This window comes from Rhinoraja longicauda, chromosome 32, assembly GCF_053455715.1.
Source record: "Rhinoraja longicauda isolate Sanriku21f chromosome 32, sRhiLon1.1, whole genome shotgun sequence".
NCBI classification, from domain to species: Eukaryota; Metazoa; Chordata; class Chondrichthyes; order Rajiformes; family Arhynchobatidae; genus Rhinoraja; species Rhinoraja longicauda.
In genome coordinates, this window is record NC_135984.1 from 28,024,344 (window position 1) to 28,044,460 (window position 20,117).

Below are 20,117 nucleotides of genomic sequence, written 5' to 3' on the forward strand. Positions count from 1 at the left end.
TCTCTCTCTCGCTCTCATTAGCTCTTTATCTCATTATCTCTCTCTCATTATCTCTCTCATTATCTCTCTCATTATCTCTCTCTATCTCTCTCCTCTCTCTCTCTCCTCTCTCTCTCTCTCTCTCTCTCTCTCTCTTTATCTCTTTATCTCATTATCTCTCTCTCTCATTATCTCTCTCTCATTCTCTCTCTCTCTCTCCCTCTCTCTCTCTCTCTCTCTCTCTCTCATTATCTCTCGCTCATTATCTCTCTCTCATTATCTCTCATTATCTCTCTCTCTCTCTCTCTCCTTTCTCTCTCTTTATCTCTCTCTCATTATCTCTCTCTCTCTCTCTCTCATTATCTCTCTCTCTCTCTCCATTCTCTCTCTCTCCCATTATCTCTCTCTCCATATCTCTCTCTCTCCCATTATCTCTCTCTCTCTCTCTCTCCCATTATCTCTCTCATTATCTCTCTCTCTCTCTCATTATCTCTCTCTCTCTCTCTCCTCTCTCCTCTCTCTCTCTCTCTCTCTCTCTCTCTCTCTCTCTCTCTCTCTCTCTCTCTCTCTCCTCCCTCTCTCTCATTATCTCTCTCCATTATCTCTCTCATTATCTCTCTCTCATTATCTCTCTCCCTCTCATTATCTCTCTCATTATCTCTCTCTCTCGCTCTCATTCTCTCTCTCTCTCTCTCTCTCTCTCTCTCTCTCTCTCTCTCTCTCTCTCTCTCTCTCTCTCTCTCTCTCTCTCTCTCTCTCTTTCTCTCTCTCTCTCTCTCTCATTATCTCTCTCTCTCTCTCTCTCTCTCTCTCATTATCTCTCATTATCTCTCTCTCTCGCTCTCATTCTCTCTCTCTCTCTCTCTCTCTCTCTCTCTCTCTCTCATTATCTCTCTCTCATTATCTCTCTCATTATCTCCCTCTCCGTCTCTTCCCACTTGTATCGGTCCATCTCGGTCCCAATCTCTTTGCCTCTCGCACCTTCTGTCCTTCCACTCCATCTCTTTTTGCCTGCCCATCCTCTATCTTCGCTCTCAAACACAATTTTGGTGCTTCTCCCGATCTCCCACACGTTTCCTGTTTATCTGTTTATCTTCCCAACGTATATAGGCCTGCTCTCTCTCTCTCTCGCCACATCTCTCTTTCTTTCTCTATCTTCCTCTCGTAATCTCCATCATCTTTTTTTTGTCTCTCTCTCTCTCTCCCTCTCCGCCATATGTATCTTCCCCCCCCCCCCACTCGCCCCGCCCACTCTGTCTAATTTATATTTTTGCTTCTTTACCCAGCATCAGCCTCCCTCTTACCTTTCTGGAGATCTCCACCAGCCAAGAGGTGCAGCATCTGATTCAAGGTCCCTACAAACAGCAAATGCCGCAGTTGGATAATCGAGACCCAGAGCAGGTGTGCGAAAAAGAGCCGGGAGAAAACGCACTTCTTGAACGATCGAAGCTGTCCCTGGTTTTCCCTGGCCATCGAGTCTGCAGCGAGAAACAGAACATTTTTGAGGCAGCCGGATTTTTATATCGTATTATATCGTATAAATCGTATATCGTATTTATCGAGACGCTTATTCTTGATGCAGGAGACCATGCCGATAGTTGACCTTGCGGTGCTCTTGGGACACATTTTATTCACCGAGGAGAATAACTTGGAGAACAGCGTGAGCAGTATGGGAATACACGTATGCCAGGACAGTTTGAGATCGAGGACATGGTGCTGAGGGTCCAGAGGAGCATTAAGGTTGATTCGTCCACCGTGCCTCACAGCACTCTCCCCAGGTTATTGGGGAGGCAAGACATGAGATTGAGGGGGGCCTTGACGAGGATTTTGGTTTCTTCTCCAGTCGCATGTGCAGACCTAGAAGATTTGAAAATGGTCAATATACTCCTTTGTTTAAAACGTGCAGTGGAAAGAATCCAGGAAACTACAGGGCGGTAAGCCTCGTGTCAATGACAGGGAAGGCAGTGGAGGCCAATTCTCTGAATGCATTCAAGAGAGAGTTAGATAGAGCTCTTAAAGATAGTGGAGTCACGGGGTATGGGGAGAAGGCAGCAACGGGGTACTGATTGAGAATGATCAGCCATGATCACATTGAATGGCGGTGCTGGCTCGAATAGGCCTCCTGCACCTATTGTCTATTGAAACTATACGAAATAATTCTTCAAAATAGGATTTGATCGCGTTTGTAGAGTATGCTAATTGGGGGTAGCAGCCTGGCTTTGTACGCGGCGCTGTGTTTTATTAATTTGGGGTTGTACTAGACCTCTGCTGTTCCACGCCCTGATATTTATCAATAAATGTAGATAGGTTGGTGAATAATTATTATGGATAACAAGGAAATGGCAGAATAGTTGAACAGGTACTTTGGTTCTGTCTCGCTAAGGAAGACACAGATAATCTCCCAGATATACTAGAGGACAGACAATCTAGGGAGACAGAGGAACTGAAAGAAATTTGCATAAGGCGAGCAATAGTATTGGGTACACTGATGGAACTGAAGGCTGATAATCCCCAGGGCCTGACGGTCTGCATCCCAGGATACACAAGGAAGTGACTCCAGAAATCGTGGTGATCATTTTCCAATGTTCTACAAATTCAGGATCAGTTCCTGTGGATTGGAGGGTGACTAATGATATCCCACTTTTCAAGAAAGGAACGAGAAAGAAAATGAGGAATTATAGACTAGTTAGCCTGACATCGGTGGTGGGGAAGATGCTGGAATCAATTATTAAAGAAGTAATAATGGCGTATTTGGATAGCCGTAAATGGATTGGTCCAAGTCAGCATGGATTACGAAGGGGAAATCCTGCTTGACTCATCTTCTGAATTTTTTTTAGGATGTGACAAGTAAAATGGATGAAGGAAAGCCAGTGGATGTAGTGTATCTAGACTTTCAAAAAGCCTTTGATCAGGTCCCACGTAGGAGAATAGTGGGCAAAATTAGAGCACATTGTTTTGGGGGTAGGGTATTGACATGGATAGAGAATTGGTTGTCAGACAGGAAACAAAGAGTAGGAATAAACGGGTCCCTGTCAGAATGGCAGGCAGTGGCGAGTGAAGCGTTGCAATGCTCGGTGCGGGGGCTGCAACTATTTACGATATATATTAATGATTTAGATGATGGAATTAAAAGCAACACTAGCAAAGTTGCAGATGCCCAAAGCTGGGTGGCAGTGTGAATTGCGAAGAGGTTGCAGGGTGACTTGGATAGTTTGAGTGAGTGGGCAGATGCATGGCAGATGCAGTATAATGTAGATAAATATGAGGTTATCCACTTTGGCGGCAAGAACAATGACGTAGATTATTAGCTCAATGGTATCAGAATCGGAAAAAGGGAAGTGCAACGACATCTGGGTGTCCTTGTACACCAGTCACTGATAGTAAACATGCAGATACAGCAGACAGCGAAGAAAGCTAATGGCATGTTGGCCATCACGAGAGGATTTGAGTGCAGGAGTAAAGAGGTCCTTTTGCAGTTGTACAGGCCCCTGGTGAGACCACACCTGGAGTATTGTGTGCAGTTTTGTTCTCCTAATTTGAGGAAGGACATCCTTGCTGTTGAGGGAATGCAGCGTAAGTTCACAAAGTTAATCCCCGGGAGAGCGGGACTGTCATATGAGGAAAGATTGGAAAAACTGGGCTTGTATTCACTGGAATTTAGAAGGACGAGAGGGGATTTTATAGAGACGTATAAAATTATATAAGGACTGGACAAGCTAGATGCAGGAAAAATGTTACCAGTGTTGGGGGAGTGCAGAACCAGGGGCCACCGTCTAAGAATAGAGCATAGGCAATTTAAAACTGCGATGAGAAAAAACATTTTCACCCAGAGAGTTGTGAATTTGGGGAATTCTCTGCCATAGTAGGCAGTGGAGGTCAATTCCCTGGCTGGAATTAAAAAAGAGTTAGATAGAGCTCTTGTGGCAAGCGGAATCAAGGGATATGGGGAGAAGGCAGGCACGGGTTACTGATTGTGGATAATCAGCCATGATCACAATGAACGGCGGTGATGACCCGAAGAGTCGAATGGCCTCCTCCTGCACCTATTTTCTATGTTTCCATGTTTCTATGTTTGCTGACAACACCAAACTTCAAGGAGTTGCCGGCAGTAGGGAATGCTGTCAGCAGATATGGTGGGAACTATATCATCTGCAGAAATGGGTGGAAAAATGTCAGGTTGCGTTTCATACGAGCAAGTGTGAGGTGTAACATTTTGCGTGATTGAATGTAAGAGAGTGTTCAGTTAATGGAAAGACCTTTAATAGCATTTACGTGCAAAGGGACCTTGGAGTACAAATTCATGGCTCACAGAAGGTGGTAGCACAAGTGGGATCGTAATAAAGTCGTATGGTTTGCTTGCCTTGGTTGTTAGGGACATTGAGCAGAAGAGTCAGGAAAACCTGACGGGATCCTGTGGGATTTGGTTAGCCCGCATTTGGAATATAGCGTGCAGTTCTCGTCGCCGTTATACTGGAAGGATGTGAAAGCTTTGGAGAGGGTGTAGAGGAGGGTATCCAGAATGCTACCTGGATTGGGGAAGTTGGAAAAACTTGTTTTCTCTGGAATATCAGATGTTGAGGGGAGAGGCACAAGTAGGATAGAGAGTAACGTCCTTTTTCACAGGGTGGAAATGTCCAACACATGCGGGCGTAGATGTGGGACAAGACGTGGAATGTTTCACGGAGCTGCCGGGAATAGGTTGTTTATGCAAAGAGTGGTGGGTGCATGGAAGGCTTTACCCCGAGTGGTCGTGGAGACTGATACAATAGTGACGTTCAAGAGGCTTTGAAGTAGGTACATGGAAGTACAATGAATAGAGACATGGATCATGTCCAGGCAGATGAGATCAATGTAACATGGCATCATGTTCGGCGCAAATATTGTGGGTCGAAAGGCCCATTCCAGTGATGTGCTGCTCTCTGCGCTGTGTTCTATGAAGAGGCATATCATCGGATGAGGAGCACGGTTCCAATTCAGTTGGAAAGAGCGCATAAGAGATTCACCTGCGATTGAGGACTTGAGTTACCGAGAGAGACTGGACAAACCGATACTTTTTTTCTTTGGAGCAGAGGAGGTTGAGGGGTGATCTTATTGAAGATCTTATTGTTATCAAAATCGGAGGGACATGGTGAAAATTACCGTTCACGGTCTTTTTCCCAGGGTACAGGATTTTGGACTAGATTTAAGGTCATAGGTGATATGCACACATAAGGTGGCCTGTATCTGGAATGATGGAAAGCGATAGAAATGGATACAAGTATGACTTTTAAAAAACATTTGAACAGTTCTATGGATAGGATGGGTTAAGAGGGCTATGGGCCTAATGCAGGCAAATTGAACTAGTCCAGTATGCCAAGATGTGTGGGATGGACACGATGGCCAAGGTCAAGTCTCCGTGCGTACAGCTCTGTGGCGCTGTGACTCCATGGCATAGGTGTGCTTTCATCATATTATTTTCTTTCTTAATCCACAAGTGTCAAGAAAAGGGGACATGATTAATGGAAAAAAGAGAGAATTTGGAATAAAATCGGTTTTTTTTCACTGGAGTTTGGTGGATTTGTGCGACGAACTACCAGAGAAGTCGGGAGCAATTCCGACATTTAAAAGACGGTTGATTAACCAGATGCTTAATGCGGGTGCATGAGATCAGTGAAGGAGCATCGCAGTGGTATTGGCCATTTTTTCTATGCTGTACTCTGACATTCGGAAACATTCGTCTCATTGGGTGTCCGCCAACGTGGAGTAACACCCTTCTCCTTCACGTTTGCCGAGGCAGGAGCCTTGCAGTGGATAAAAATGCTGACCGGTATTTCAGCCGGCTGAGGAAGTTGACAGTGTAAAGTAAATCTTCGAGCATCTTACATTCCCACCTCACAACTCAGAGGGAATTGCCATTGGAATAACTTTATTATTGTAATGTGCGCCGAGAATCAGTGGTTGGGAAATCGGAAGAACAACCAGCCTCCTGGAGGACCATTTGGTCATCGAAAAGGGGCTGGATAGAGTCATTAAGTCATAGAATCATACAAAACAGATCATTCAGCACACCTCGTCGATGCCAACGTTCTTGGTCATCTGCGCCAAACCCTGCTGTTCGCTTTGGAACAGTATTAAATTTGTGCTATCGGTTAATGTCTGCCAAAAAGCTTCTTAAGCGTAGTGATTATATTTGGTTGCACCATTTCCTCTGGCCGCGCGTTCAGGTATCCACCTTGTAATTCCACGGACCTCTCAACCCCCTTTAAAGCTCATTCTTCTCAGTTAAATCCTAAACCCAACTGAACTTGATACCCCCGCACGGGGACTTTTTTGTTTTACTGTCTTTTATAACATTATATACTCTATCAGGTGAGCGTCAGGTTCCATCGCTCTGGGGAAAAGAAGCCTTGCCTATTTAGTGTCTCCCTATAAGGCTAGTCCTTTTCAGATAACATCCCGGTAAATCTCTTCCGCACCCTATCCACCACGATCAAATCCTTCCTATAGTTAGGCGACGAGAACGACCGAATATGCTTGGGGACACTTGGTGCATGTTGCACGCCTCTCACGCCCCCCCCCCCCTTCCCCCCTCCCACAGCCTCCATAACCCACACCCCAGAACTGCCCGGCTTCCACCGCACGCAAGGGAGATGGAGTGCAGAGGGAAATGCTGGAAGTGCGATTACGGTAACACATAAAGTGAGGCTGGGCAGAGAAGAGAACAGGGAGGGGAGGGGGGAGGGGAGGGGGTTGGATATGAAAGGGTGGAAAGGGGCGACACTGACGGCAGGAGTAGTAGAAGAGAGCGGGAAAAAAGGTAATTGACGAGGGTGGTGGAGGTGGAAACGCAGAGACGTGCAGTACACATGAAAAGCCAGAGACATGTGAAGCAGAGTGAGGGGAACGAGGAGAGAAATGACTGGATCGCGGGGAATTAAAGGGAGGTGAGGAGAACTTGCAAGTGTTGCGACTTGGAAATATCTCGATGTGGTCGGATCAGGCAGTGAAGAAAAGCAAAGAATTGTACGGGTAGGAAATGGCAAAAGGAGGAATGTACCAAAGAGGAATAGAGAGGTATTGAGGGGATGAGGCAGGAAAGTGTGCGCGCGGTATGGAGGCGGTAGGAGAGAAACACGCGGATGACTATGCGAGGAAAGGTGGCGGACCAGAAACAGGAGGAGGTAGAGGGAGGGAAACCGTGAAGCAACGGGAGTCAAGGAAAACAACAGGGAAGATGAGGGGATGTGCCCGTGGCGTCTGGCAGGGCAACCTACGCGAGGAAGGCGGGGAACCTACGCGATGGGGGAAAGACAAATGAATGGGAAGACCGGACAGAGGCTAAGGGGTAAAGATTGGATGTGGCTTGGTGGCACGGAATGGAAGGCCATGGAGGGGGTCGGGGGGTCGGTCGTTCGGAAGAAAAGAAAGGAAGGGAGCCGAGTAAGGGTAGGAGTGATACAAGGAGACAGCTTGAACTCGTGGAGGGGGCGGACACTGGGAGCGGAATGAAAATTTCTGTGAGCTACAAGAAATCTTACCTTCACTGCCATTGGGCTGGAGGTTCCCATTATTAACCCCGTACCGCTCTCCCACGCTTCCTTGGGTCTCCCGGCACCCCTCTCTCTCTCCGTTGTCTGTCTCTTCCATTCCTTCTCCGACATCTTCCTCAATCTTCAGTTGCTCGTTTTCCGCGGCCTCGTTGCCTTCGGTGTTTCGTTGCTTTTGTCTTCTCTCTCCAGCGACCATCTCGCCTCCTGCCTCTGCTGCTCCCCGGTAGAAGCGGCTTTGCTGGGGCACCCCCTCTTCACGGGGAGGCGTATTCCGCGTAAATATCTCACAGGTCATCCTATGGGGGAAAGGGTATTCGTTGTGTATGGGACAGAGTCCAATGTAACCTACTTACGTGAATTCACCCCATATCCAGTGAACTCGTGTGTATAACCGGTTACTTATGTTATAACCTCACCACACCACGTCAATCTCAAACCTTATTAGTACAGTATATGTTATAATTGCTCCCTGTGTATACGCTATTCAACATATAAAAACGCTGAATCCTCAACTAGATTACAGCCTGCAACGCACTCCCGTCATTTGGTATTCTACATGGAAACTTTCCGATTCTCTCCAATAGATTCAAGATTGATTATATAAACCTTTCAATTATCTCGAATACACTTAGGCTGTAACTCGTTCCTAGGTATCTGCCATTCGATGTGTGATCCTTCAAAGGCATCGAATAAATCCCAGTCTATTGGTCACATTTATTGTGAGATGATCAGCTATGATCACAATGAATAGAGATGCTGGCTCGAAGGGCCGAATAGCCTCCTCCTGCACCTATTTTCTATTCAAGGATGTATTACTCAACATTACTTCGATCCAAAAATCGTAATTATATTAATTCCCAGAATACATTATCAGATGTTGTTATTCCCTATGTGAATGCCACCCCTATAAAACATAGACACGCACGCTCATTTCACGATTGGATTCATCGCGAGTAATTCGCTCGAGAGGGTAATTGCTATCGATATAATCTGTCTTTGTCAATCTCCCACCCTGCAATTCATTCCCAGTCGCCTGTTGATCTGTGTAAAAACCCCAGAATCCCACGATTAGAATCTAATCCAGTCTATCTACAAACGCTGTCGCACCGACCAGCATTTATTCGCCTAGTGGTGACCAACCCAGAACTCTCAATTTACCCGTAGGTGTACCCCGGTGGCAGGAAGTAGGGGATGTGTGTCCGGGGCAGCAGGAATATAGTTCGCACGACATGCATGAGGCTCAGGCCACTGATGAACAAGAAGATCGATCTCAGGGAGATATTGGCTTCATACAACACCTGCGGACATCATGGTAGACGAGCGAGAATGGAGGGACAACATAAATTAGTTTGCATATACCTTTGTTCTGCCACCTCCACCGTCACTGCCATTAAACTTTCCTGAATCTCCCACATATTTTACCGCTAATACCGTTCACTCCATCCCTGCGCCTTCCTCCGCCTGACTCCCTCTGTCGCCTATCTTTCACTGTTCGTTCCCTCCTCCCTCACAATGCCGCAGCCAGCAGCGGCGCTGCCTAATCCTGATGTCTGCTAATGTTTGCATGGCAATTCCACGTTTTCCCTCTGACTGCTTGGCTGTCTCCCGGATGCCTGTGGGCCACTGCAACATTCCCCCAGAGGGCAGGGACTGCTGCAGTCTGGGCTATTGGAGGGACTGTGCGCAGAATTAAGCTGGAATGGTGCAGGAATGGTGTCGTGATGAATGATGGCCAGCATGGACGCATTGGGCGAAAGGGCCTGTTTCCATGTCATCATATCATATATATACAGCCGGAAACAGGCCTTTTCGGCCCACCAAGTCCGTGCCGCCCAGCGATCCCCGTACATTAACACTATCCTACACCCACTAGGGACAATTTTTACATTTACCCCGCCAATTAACCTACATACCTGTACGTCTTTGGAGTGTGGGAGGAAACCGAAGATCTCGGAGAAAACCCACGCAGGTCACGGGGAGAACGTACAAACTCCTTACAGTGCAGCACCCGTAGTCGGGATCGAACCTGAGTCTCCGGCGCTGCATTCGCTGTAAAGCAGCAACTCTACCGCTGCGCTACCGTGCCGCCCATGTTATATGATTCGTGATTCCTCGCTTCTTCCTTCACTTCTCTGCCTTTGCCGTCTCCGACGCTAGTTGGTACTGAACGCCTTCCTCATACATCTGTCAATGTCCGTTCCCCGTCTCTCAGCTACGTGTTGTCCTGTTCGACAGCACCTGTTTGTACCTTCCTGTTTCCTGCCATTCACTTCACACTTCACTCCCGCTCTCTCTCTCTCTCTCTCTCTCGCTGGACCGCGGCTCAGCTTGGCTACGTACGAATGCACCTACCGCGGCCACCTGTCCCAGTAATATCACGGACTAAAGAAAACTACGGACTATAAAGAATGACCCATACACCGACCCATTATATTTTAGACAATCGGTTACCGTTTCACGTATATTTGCTTCAACGTCCTCCAAGACGTCAGCATCAGGAGGGTTCCGCTGGCCCTTATCAGTTTCCCTATATTCCGTCTGTCTAAACCTGTCATAGCCTTGCCCGTATCCTCTATCTTCACCAGTCCCAATGTTTTCCACTCTAATTCAAGGCCAGAGATTCGTCTACCTGGGAACAGCTCGCAGAGTTGGCTGCTTGTCTGGAGCTCTCACCTTGACAATCAGGAACACGGCTGGTGATGAATTGAAGGCTCCGTAATATATTGTGATAAATGTCGAACGCTTGTTTCCTAATAGGTTTCCAACCTGGGGGATGTTGAGGCACAAAATACAATCAGGGGAGTGCAGGCTAGCTGTTGAAATCCTCGCCCGACATTTCACCAAATAACTGGCATTCAACGCGCAGAGAAGAAAGCTATCCGTGTTACAGCCAGAAGCTCGGTGACCAACATGAAGGGATATTCGGTACATGATCATTTGGAGTTTTACTGACTTTCCATTTGCAGATCAACGTACAGCTTTACCTGGGTTTCAAACTGAGGGAGCGTCCAACTGAAGAAAGTGCCAGCGAGAAGCCACACATAGAAACATAGAAAATAGGTGCAGCAGTAGGCCATTCGGCCCTTCGAGCCTGCACCGCCATTCAATATGATCATGGCTGATCACCCAGCTCAGTAACCTGTACCTGCCTTCTCTCCATACCCCCTGATCCCTTTAGCCACAAGGGCCACATCTAACTCCCTCTTAAATATAGCCAGTGAACTGGCCTCAACTACCTTCTGTGGCAGAGAATTCCACAGTCTCACCACTCTCTGTGTGAATAAATATTTTCTCATCTCAGTCCTAAAAGACTTCCCCCTTATCCTTAAGCTGTGACCCCTGGTTCTGGACTTCCCCAACATCGGGAACAATCTTCCCGCATCTAGCCTCTCCAACCCTTTAAGAATTTTATATGTTTCTATAAGATCCCCCCTCAGTCTTCTAAATTCCAGCGAGTATAAGCCTAGTCTATCCAGTCTTTCTTCATATGAAAGTCCTGCCATCCCAGGGATCAATCTGGCGAACCTTCTCTGTACTCCCTCTAAGGCTAGAATGTCTTTCCTCAGATTAGGAGACCAAAACTGTACACAATACTCCATGTGCGGTCTCACCAAGGCCCTGTACAACTGCAGCAGAACCTCCCTGCTCCTATACTCAAATCCTCTTGCTATGAATGCTAACATACCATTCGCTTTCTGCTGCACTTACACGCTTGCTTTCAATGACTGGTGCACCATGACACCCAGGTCACGTTGCATCTCCCCTTTTCCTAATTGGCCACCATTTAGGTAATACTCTGCTTTCCTGTTCTTGCCGCCAAAGAGGATAACCTCACATTTATCCACATTATATTGCATCTGCCATGCATTTGCCCACTCGCCTAATCTATCCAAGTCATTCTGCAGCCTCCTAGCATCCTCCTCGTAGCTAACAGTGCCACCCAGCTTCGTGTCATCCGCAAACTTAGAGATGTTGCATTCAATTCCCTCATCCAAATCATTAATATATATTGTAAATAACTGGGGTCCCAGCACTGAGCCTTGCAGTACCCCACTAGTCACTGCCTGCCATTCCGAAAAGGACCCGTTTATTCCTACTCTTTGGTTCCTGTCCGCCAACCAATTCTCTATCCACCTCAACACTGAACCACCAATACCGTGCGCTTTTTACCGTTTGTACACCAATCTCCTATGTGGGACCTTGTCGAAGGCCTTCTGAAAGTCCAGATATAACATATCGACTGGTTCTTCCTTATCCACTCTACTAGTTACATCCTCGAAAAATTCTATTTGCCTTTCATAAATCCATGCTGACTTTGTCCGATGATTTCACCACTTTCCAAATGTGACGCTATTACATCTTTAATAACTGACTCTAGCATTTTCCCCACTACCGATGTTAGGCTAACTGGTCTATAATTCCCCGTTTTCTCTCTCCCTCCCTTTTTAAAAAGTGGGGTTACATTAGCTACCCTCTAATCCTCAGGAACTACTCCAGAATCTAAAGAGTTTAAAAAAATTATCACTAATGCATCCACTATTTCTGGGGCTACTTCCTTAAGCACTCTGGGATGCAGCCTATCTGGCCCTGGGGATTTATCTGCCTTTAATCTATTTAATTTACCTAACATCATTTCCCGACTAACCTGGATTTCCCTCAGTTCCTCCATCTCATTAGACCCCCGGTCCCCTGCTATTTCCGGCAGATTGTTTATGTCTTCCTTAGTGAAGACATAACCAAAGTAGTTGTTCAATTGGTCTGCCATCTCCTTGTTCCCTATGATCAATTCACCTGTTTCCGGCTGCAAGGGACCTACATTTGTCTTTAAAAGCTTTTGCAGCCAGTTTTTATGTTCCCTGCCAGTTTTTTCTCATAATCTATTTTCCCTTTCCTAATTAAGCCCTTTGTCCTTCTCTGCTGGACTCTGAATTTCTCCCAGTCCTCTGGTATGCTACTTTTTCTGGCTAATTTATATGCTTCATCTTTTGTTTTAATACTATCCTTGATTTCCCTTGTTAGCCACGGATGCACCACCTTTCCTGGTTTGTTCTTTTGCCAAACTGGGATGAACAATTGTTGTATTTCATCCATGCGATCTTTAAATGCCTTCCATTGCATATCCACCGTCAACCCTTTAAGAATCAATTGCCAGTCTATCTTGGACAATTCACGTCTCAAACCCTCAAAGTTACCTTTCTTTAAGTTCAGAACACTTGTTTCTGTATTGACTTTGTCACTCTCCATCCTAATGAAGAACTCCACCATATTATGGTCACTCTTGCCCAAGGGGCCTCGCACAACAAGACTGCTAACTAACCCTTCCTCATTACTCAATACCCAGTCTAGAATGGCCTGCTCTCTCGTTGGTTCCTCGACATGTTGGTTTAGAAAACCATCTCGCAAACATTCCAAGAAATCCTCTTCCTCAGCACCCCTGCCAATTTGGTTCACCCAATCTATATGTAGATTGAAGTCACCCATTATAACTGCTGCACCTTTGGTGCATGCATTTCTAATTTCCTGTTTGATGCCATCCCCAACCTCACAAGTGTGTTGCATGACGCAGCACTATGTGAAAGGAAGAGTGGTGCTGAGGGAGCGTCACATTGATGCAAATACTAGAGGTATGGGATAAATTACTTTAGTTTACCTTATTGTCTCGTGAACCGAGGTGTAGTGTCAAGTTTTTTTGTCGCGTGCTCTCTAGTCAGCGGAAGGTCAGTACATTATCACAATCAAAGTCCAGTAAAATATGGGTAGAACCTAGATATAAGGAGTTGCTCACTTTGATGGGGTTGCAAAATGAACTCCCAAAAGCCAGCAATAAATATGCCAGGGTATATTGGAATGATTGGGTTCCAATAGCAGGTTATTCTTGCTTCCCAATTACTGACGTTATCTGTTATCGTGCTAATTGTGGAACACTTGCTTAAGTGTGTCCAGAAACGTATGATCAAGCAATATGTAAACGGCCACTGGAGAGGTGGCCACACTCGACTTTCTCTTGCGAAATGAGACCAGGAAAGTGTCAGTGGGGGAGCATTTTGGAATTAATTGTTTTAACCAAAATAGTGATCGAAAACTGTCAACGTAGTTAAAATCTTGCATTGGGGGCAAGGCTGGTTTTGATGGCATTCGACAGGAAATTGTACAGGTTGACAGAAATAAGTACTTTGGTCGGAAATGGACAATTTGCAAGTGGGATGCTTTTAAAAGTAAGATGGGAAGAATTTGGGGACAGCGTGCTCATGGTACATGAAAGGGAGAATTGCAGAATTAGCATGCCCTGGTTGATGAAGAATGTTCAGGCTATCCCCAGAAAAACGAGGCAAATGTCAGATTAGGGAGTCTGGCTCACGTGTCCCTTGAGTACAAAAGGATATAAGATGTTAGTTGGACATTAGGATGAAAATCAGAAGACAAAAGGAGACATAAGTTATGTTTGACAGATAAGGTAAAGGAGAACCAAAAGGATTGTTAAACTGAAATATTACCAGAGAGAAAGTGATTAATCTATGTGTGTAGCCAGACGCCATGGGCAATGTCATGTACATATCGACTGTGGAGGGCAGGCCCTGGATGCTCGGGAGCACTGAGAAGAAAACAATGATGCCCCGAGATACTTGGACATTACGAAGGAGATGTTGACGGCCCTGACCCGTATGAAGGTGGATTAAAAAAAGTTCGAAGTGTACAGTTCCCCACTACCGATGTTAGGCTAACTGGTCTATAATTCCCCGTTTTCTCTCTCCCTGAGAGTGAGAAGGTGAAATCGGATGTGTCGGTATTGCAGCTGAGGAAAGGGAAGTACAGAGGCGTGAGGGAGGAGCTGGCCAAAGTTTACTGGAAAGGGACCCTAGCAGGGATGACACTGAAACAGCAATGGCAAGGAATAGAAACATAGAACATAGGTGCAGGAGGAGGCCTAATTCAGAAGATGCAGGATCTTTTTATTCCAAAGAGAAAGAAAGATTCTAGGGGGAGAAAAAGGCGACCGTGACTGACAAGGGAAGTCAAGAACAGTATAAAACTAAAAGGGGAGGCATAAACCATTGCAAAGATTAGTGGGAAGCCAGAGGATTGGGCAGCTTTTAAAGAACAACTGAAGGTAACTAAAAAGGCAATACGGGGAGAGAATATGAAATATGAAGGTAAGCTAGTTAATAATATAAAAGAGGATAGCAAGAGTTTCTTCAGTTACATACGTGGAGGTTAGATCACTGATGTCGAAGAACATCTCAACATCTTTAAAGCAGAGGGAGATAGGATTCGGGGTAAGTGAGGGGGTGGATAAGCCACCTTCGACAGTTCGCCGCTCCACCACTACAACGCCATTCAACCCGCATTCTCATCTATATTCGACGAATGTGTCTAGTCTACCTGGATGTTTGTTACCAGTAACATCATGCTGGCCACTCCAAGAAGAGGGAGTGCAGGAAACAGTAGTATTGCCGTGGCTGAAACAGAAAATGAGCAAATTAACTGGGCTGCTACAAAATTCACCGCATCCGACATAGAATGAACCGTTTATTTCAATCAAACACCTATCTTAAGATAGGGAAGAATATCAAGGCCTCGCACCTTCCAACAACTAGCCATTATAACGATAAATATCGCTGAGTGGACTACAAGGCTCGCACCTTGTTTCTTCATTATGGCGCCTATAATATCTTTAGATTCGCGCCGTGCGGCGGCAGAGCCGAGACCTTTCAGCAGCACCAGGGCCGTCTCGATGCCACCACGATAAAACCGCTCCAACAGATCTCCAACACAACGCATACCCTGCAATGCATCATATCCCTAGCAATTCCTGTAGAGAGCGGCCTTCCATCACATCCGCCACACCATCACCATTAACACGTCGGGAATTCAGCTCTACGTCTACACTAACCCGAGCCCTGTCCGGCGCTCATTGGCAATATCTATCACCAACCGAGCGCTGCCCAAATGATGGGAATACACTCCCTCCGTAAGATACCTCCGACTAGCCGTCTTCCTTCCACACTTCCCCTCTAGTTGGGTAGTTCTCCTTCTGCACTGTCTCTCTAGGAGTGTCCCAGTAGATCACAGCAATAGTTAGGCGATCCCGCCATATCGCTGTCCGACAGTGAATCTGTCCCTCTGCACTGCCAGGCAGAGTGGCGCGCCCCGTGCACTACACACCCAACAGCGGACTCTACCACCTCACTGGAACGCTGCCATTTCGGCGCTCCTTCAGCGCTGTAATCGGGGGGCGGGATGGGGTGGTCAGTAGGTGAAATCTTTACAGGCATTGACTATAATGCCCCTCCCTCTGCATGTTTTTAATGTGCTTTCGAGCTGAATTGGAAGTAGGCCAATTGCAATATTATTCGACATGACTTGGCAAATGTCAAGTGGAAGCAGCGGCTTGAGTGTATCAGTATTAGGTGATTGCACGTAATGTCAAAGTGATGTCAAAGTGCGTGATGCACGGAGTCGCTCAAGCCATCTGGAGGACATGGCAGCTTACTGCATACACGAGTAACACATGCAACACGTACATTCTTACCTTTAAAAAGCCGCCAAAAGGCAAAATTTTGTGCTGTAGAAATTGAGCAAGAAGCTGGAGGATCTGGCGGAGGAAAGGGAACCAGGAGAAGGGCTGCAAAGCCCGCGGACGCAAGAAGCATCTGGGAAGACGTCTGGCCAGCCGGCGGGAGAAGGGGGAACGCGGTCGGGAAGGGAGCCAGGAGAGCAAGGCCGAGAAGCAGAGGGCCACTGACTGGCCGGCGGGGGGAGAAGAAGGAAAGGACAGGGTTGAGCGAGCTGGGAGAGGAGCAGCAGGAAGAGCCTGAGCCGAGGGGCCTGGAGGTCTGCAGGGGCAGAAGCAGCGAGCGCTGGAGGTCGGCGACCCGCCTGAGGGCGAAGGGAGGAAAGGCTCGACGGCCTTGGAGGAGGAGGCGGTGGAAGGCGAGGAGCGGAGTGTCGAGCCCGAAGATGAGGAGTTAGAGGAGCCGGGGAGAGGCCGAGCAGTAGCGAGAGCTGGGCCTGGCGCTGGGCGCTGGGCCGTGGGAGCTGGGCCGGCAGCTGGGCGCTGGGTCTCAATGTATTACGTGCTTCCATATAAGGCAGGGGAAATATTACTGTGATTCTGAGGGATATTTCCGTTGGCCACCCGTAGGGTTCCACTTTCTCTCTGTCTCTCAACTCACCAGCAGTGGAGAAAGCAATCATCAAAGTGGCCGCAGTGTAAAATGATCTGTGAAGAGATAAATCAGTACCCGAAAATTGTCATGTCCCCTCATCGCAGCCTCGTTACCCAATACCACCCGAACAATCAATTCCTTCTTATCTAACATCGTACCCAGGTTCAACTGTTTGATGATTGAAGGGCCAGAGCGGTTCGGCTCTTGCCTCGGCCGGCGCCCAATTCCGGTTACTAATCTGGAGACTATTTTATTCTTATCTTCTTTGTACTGTCCACACCCCACCCCTGCCCCCTACCCCCACATACATCTCGCATTTCCCCATCTGCTTTCATTCCATTTATCCCAACCGCTATTCGGGCCCGCGTCTTGGCGTCTTCACCATCCTATCCCACTTAGGCGGCTTCGTGTGAATCTGCGCCTCAGCGCCCACGTGACACTTGTCTGCCCCCCACTCTCGTGCACCGATGTTTCGTGCAACCGGGCACCACCGTCAATCCTCCCCACCGATCCACGCAAACCCAGCATCCCGGGGGCACTTACATGGCTAGGAAGCGGGACCACATTGTGCCGCAGTAATCGAAAATATAACCGTTGGCAATTGTCGCGACGTTCATAATGGAACTGGCAATGGTGTAGATGAGCGTGAAGCGCTCGCTCAGTAGAGTGCAGTCCACTGTGTAATAGAAAGGTTGATGGGGTGATTATTCCAGAGAAGGTGGGAGAACGAGTGGCGCAGGAACAGAATGCGGGAGAGAGGGAGGGCGAGAGAATGAGAAAGGGAGTAGGGGAGATATGGACAGAGCGGGAGATGGAGAGAGGGCGAAAGGGGAGAGAAACGAAGGAGAGAATGAAGAGAATGGCTGGGGGAGAAACTTATGGAGAGAAGGAAAGGAACAAGAGAGGGGAAGCGATGTAAGGACAGAGGAAACATTGAGAGTGATGAAGAATGTGAGAAAGGGTGTACGGGAGAGAGGGGGTGAGTAACAGGAATACACGGGGAAGTGAGTCGAAGGGAAACGGTGAGAGGCAGAGATGGTCAGTGAATTTAGGAAGAGGATGGCATGGGGGATGGGGGGATGCAGGGGCAGGAAATAAGTGATGCATGGAAAAAACTCGAGTGAGTGGGTGAGTGAGTGAGTCAGTGTGATAGTAAGGTAGCGAGAATTGAGTGAATGAGGGGTATTTGTAGGAGGAAGGGATTCGTAAAGGAGGGGTGAAGACTTGATGGATACTGTGATAAATGTGGGGTGAAGCTGGTTGAGAAACGGAGAACACGAAAATGGGAGTGAGTAATAGCAGATGTGGGGAAGAAGAAATGTGAATACCAAGAAGGGCAAACACACGTAGGGGAAGGGGAAGGGGAGCAAAATGAGAGACGAGGGACTGAGAGAGAGAATGAAAAGGGGAAAGCCAGACAGAGAGAGATAGGCAGTGGAAAAGTATGGTGCGCAAAAGAGTGACAAAGAAAGTTAATGTTGAGAAATTATTTTCTCTTTGGGCCTCCTCATATCGCTCCATCTTTCTATCAGTCTTTCCCTCAGTCTGTACGCTATCTGCCTCCTCTCTTCTCTCTGTCCATTTCCCCTTTTCTGTGTCTCTGTCTCTTTTTCTCTGTCTTCATATGCACCAGACTTCCCCTCCCACCCCACTCTCTCTGTTTCTCTCTATTTGTGTCTCTCTCACTCTGTCTCTTTCGCTACTTTCACTGCCGATCGCCCTCCTCCCCGCGCTGCAAGAACTCACTCCCCGTCTTCCTCTAAGTAACGTCGCAGACTCACGCTCACCAGTGGCATTCGGTGCCGCAGGACGACTGAAGTTCGACGCGGTCTCACAGAGCTCAGCGAAGTATTCTTCCCTCCTCAGCACGTACACGAGCGAGGGCCAACCACCAACCACGCCGGCGAAACCAAAGCATTCAATCAGCCCGGTGGTCACTGTCAAACACCGTTTGATTCTTTCCCCCCACCGTGCCATTTCTACGATCGGAGGAAGAGACCTCACACATTCCCGAGGCGGAACGACCTCGCAGTCCGTGGCGTGTCCGACACTCAGCCCCGTTGCTCCGCACTGCCCCTGTAAGTGTGGCACTCCCTGATCTTCTCTGGCCGCGGGCCACTGCCAGTTAATTTGTCGAATAAGTGCTGAGCATATAAGCAATTTTGAGGCTGGTATGCACTGTATAAACACATAGATTCTGGGCGCAGAGGAGAGGCGGAGCAAGGAAGGGAAAGGCGTTGAAGGAGGAGTGAGGAGGAGCAGTGAAGCAGTCCCCCATGTCCCTGGGTCGGTCCGGCAGCATTCACAGGCAACACCCAGCTTTGAGGAGGGAGGCGCTTCGAACACAGCAAGATGCAACAGCAACCACGCGAATCAAGTCCGCGTCATGACATGGTGACCTCATGCGGGGTCACGATCTGCATTAGCAACCAGCCATTTGGGAACACAGATGTTGCCTGACCGGCTGAGTGCGGTGCTGCCCCTGTATCTGGCGCCGGGGTGCAAGTAGGCCCGGCTCGCCGCCGCGGACTCACCCACGACGGACCCGCTGGGAGAGCTCCTCCTGTATCCCGGCAGGCAGTGCGCAGGATGGCCCGGCAAGCAGCGCGTGGGGTTACTGGGGCAACAAGGCCCGGCTTGCCGCCGCGGACGCGCTCGGACCTCCTATATCCCGGCAGGCAGTGCGCGGGGATACCGGGGCAACGAGGTCCGGTTCGCCGCCGTGGACGCGCTCGGACCTCCTGCATCATGGACGGGCTGCGGACCGATCCAGGGACATGGGGGACTGGTTCACTGTTCCTCCTCACTCCTCCTTCAACGCCTTTCCCTTCCTTGCTCCACCTCACCCTCTCCTCTGCGCCCAGAAACTATGTGTTTATACAGTGCTTACCAGCCTCAAAATTGCTTATATGCTCCTCTATCCTATATCCCGGCAGTCAGCGCACGGGGTTACCGGGGCAACGAGGCCCGGCTCACCGCCGCGGACGCGCTCGGACCTCCTGTATCAGGCAGCGCGCGGTTACCGGGGCAACGAGGCCCGGCTCACCGCCGCGGACGCGCTCGGACCTCCTGTATCAGGCAGCGCGCGGTTACCGGGGCAACGAGGCCCGGCTCGCGGACCTGCTCGGGCCTCCTGTATCCCGGCAGGCAGCGCGCGGGGTTACCGGGGCAACGAGGCCCGGCTCGCCGCCGTGGACCGACGGTCAAGTCAACGGAGGAGCCGCCCGGTAGGCCCAGCTCCCCGACCGCTGGCGAGGTGGAGCGTGGAGAGCAATGGGGGGACCCGTCTGGCCGGGGGCCGAGAGCTGGGGGGGGGGGGGGGGGTGTTGTTGCTGCCCGTGCGGCGACAGGCAGTACATTGCACTATTCGGTGAACGTTTGTAACTTTGTGGCGCCCAAAAGTGGCGACACCTGTGCGCTGCCTGGGGAAGATTATATGCAA

The 20,117-nt window shown here is 48.6% G+C and overlaps 1 protein-coding gene across 1 annotated transcript in view; it reads right to left on the reverse strand.

Annotated features, from left to right (window-relative positions):
* LOC144608754 (equilibrative nucleobase transporter 1-like) overlaps positions 1 to 18,674 on the reverse strand; it is a 32,685-nt gene extending 14,011 nt beyond the window's left edge. The window contains exons 1-8 of the mRNA XM_078426825.1: positions 18,463 to 18,674; positions 17,219 to 17,351; positions 16,682 to 16,728; positions 14,889 to 14,965; positions 10,182 to 10,274; positions 8,667 to 8,806; positions 7,497 to 7,804; positions 1,284 to 1,457 (exon numbers count right to left, since the gene is read on the reverse strand). Coding sequence (XP_078282951.1) covers positions 1,284 to 1,457; positions 7,497 to 7,804; positions 8,667 to 8,806; positions 10,182 to 10,274; positions 14,889 to 14,965; positions 16,682 to 16,728; positions 17,219 to 17,351; positions 18,463 to 18,652 — 1,162 coding nt within the window. The 5' untranslated portion in view covers positions 18,653 to 18,674. The remainder of the gene's footprint in view (positions 1 to 1,283; positions 1,458 to 7,496; positions 7,805 to 8,666; positions 8,807 to 10,181; positions 10,275 to 14,888; positions 14,966 to 16,681; positions 16,729 to 17,218; positions 17,352 to 18,462) is intronic.
* Between the last annotated feature and the right edge of the window lie 1,443 nt (positions 18,675 to 20,117).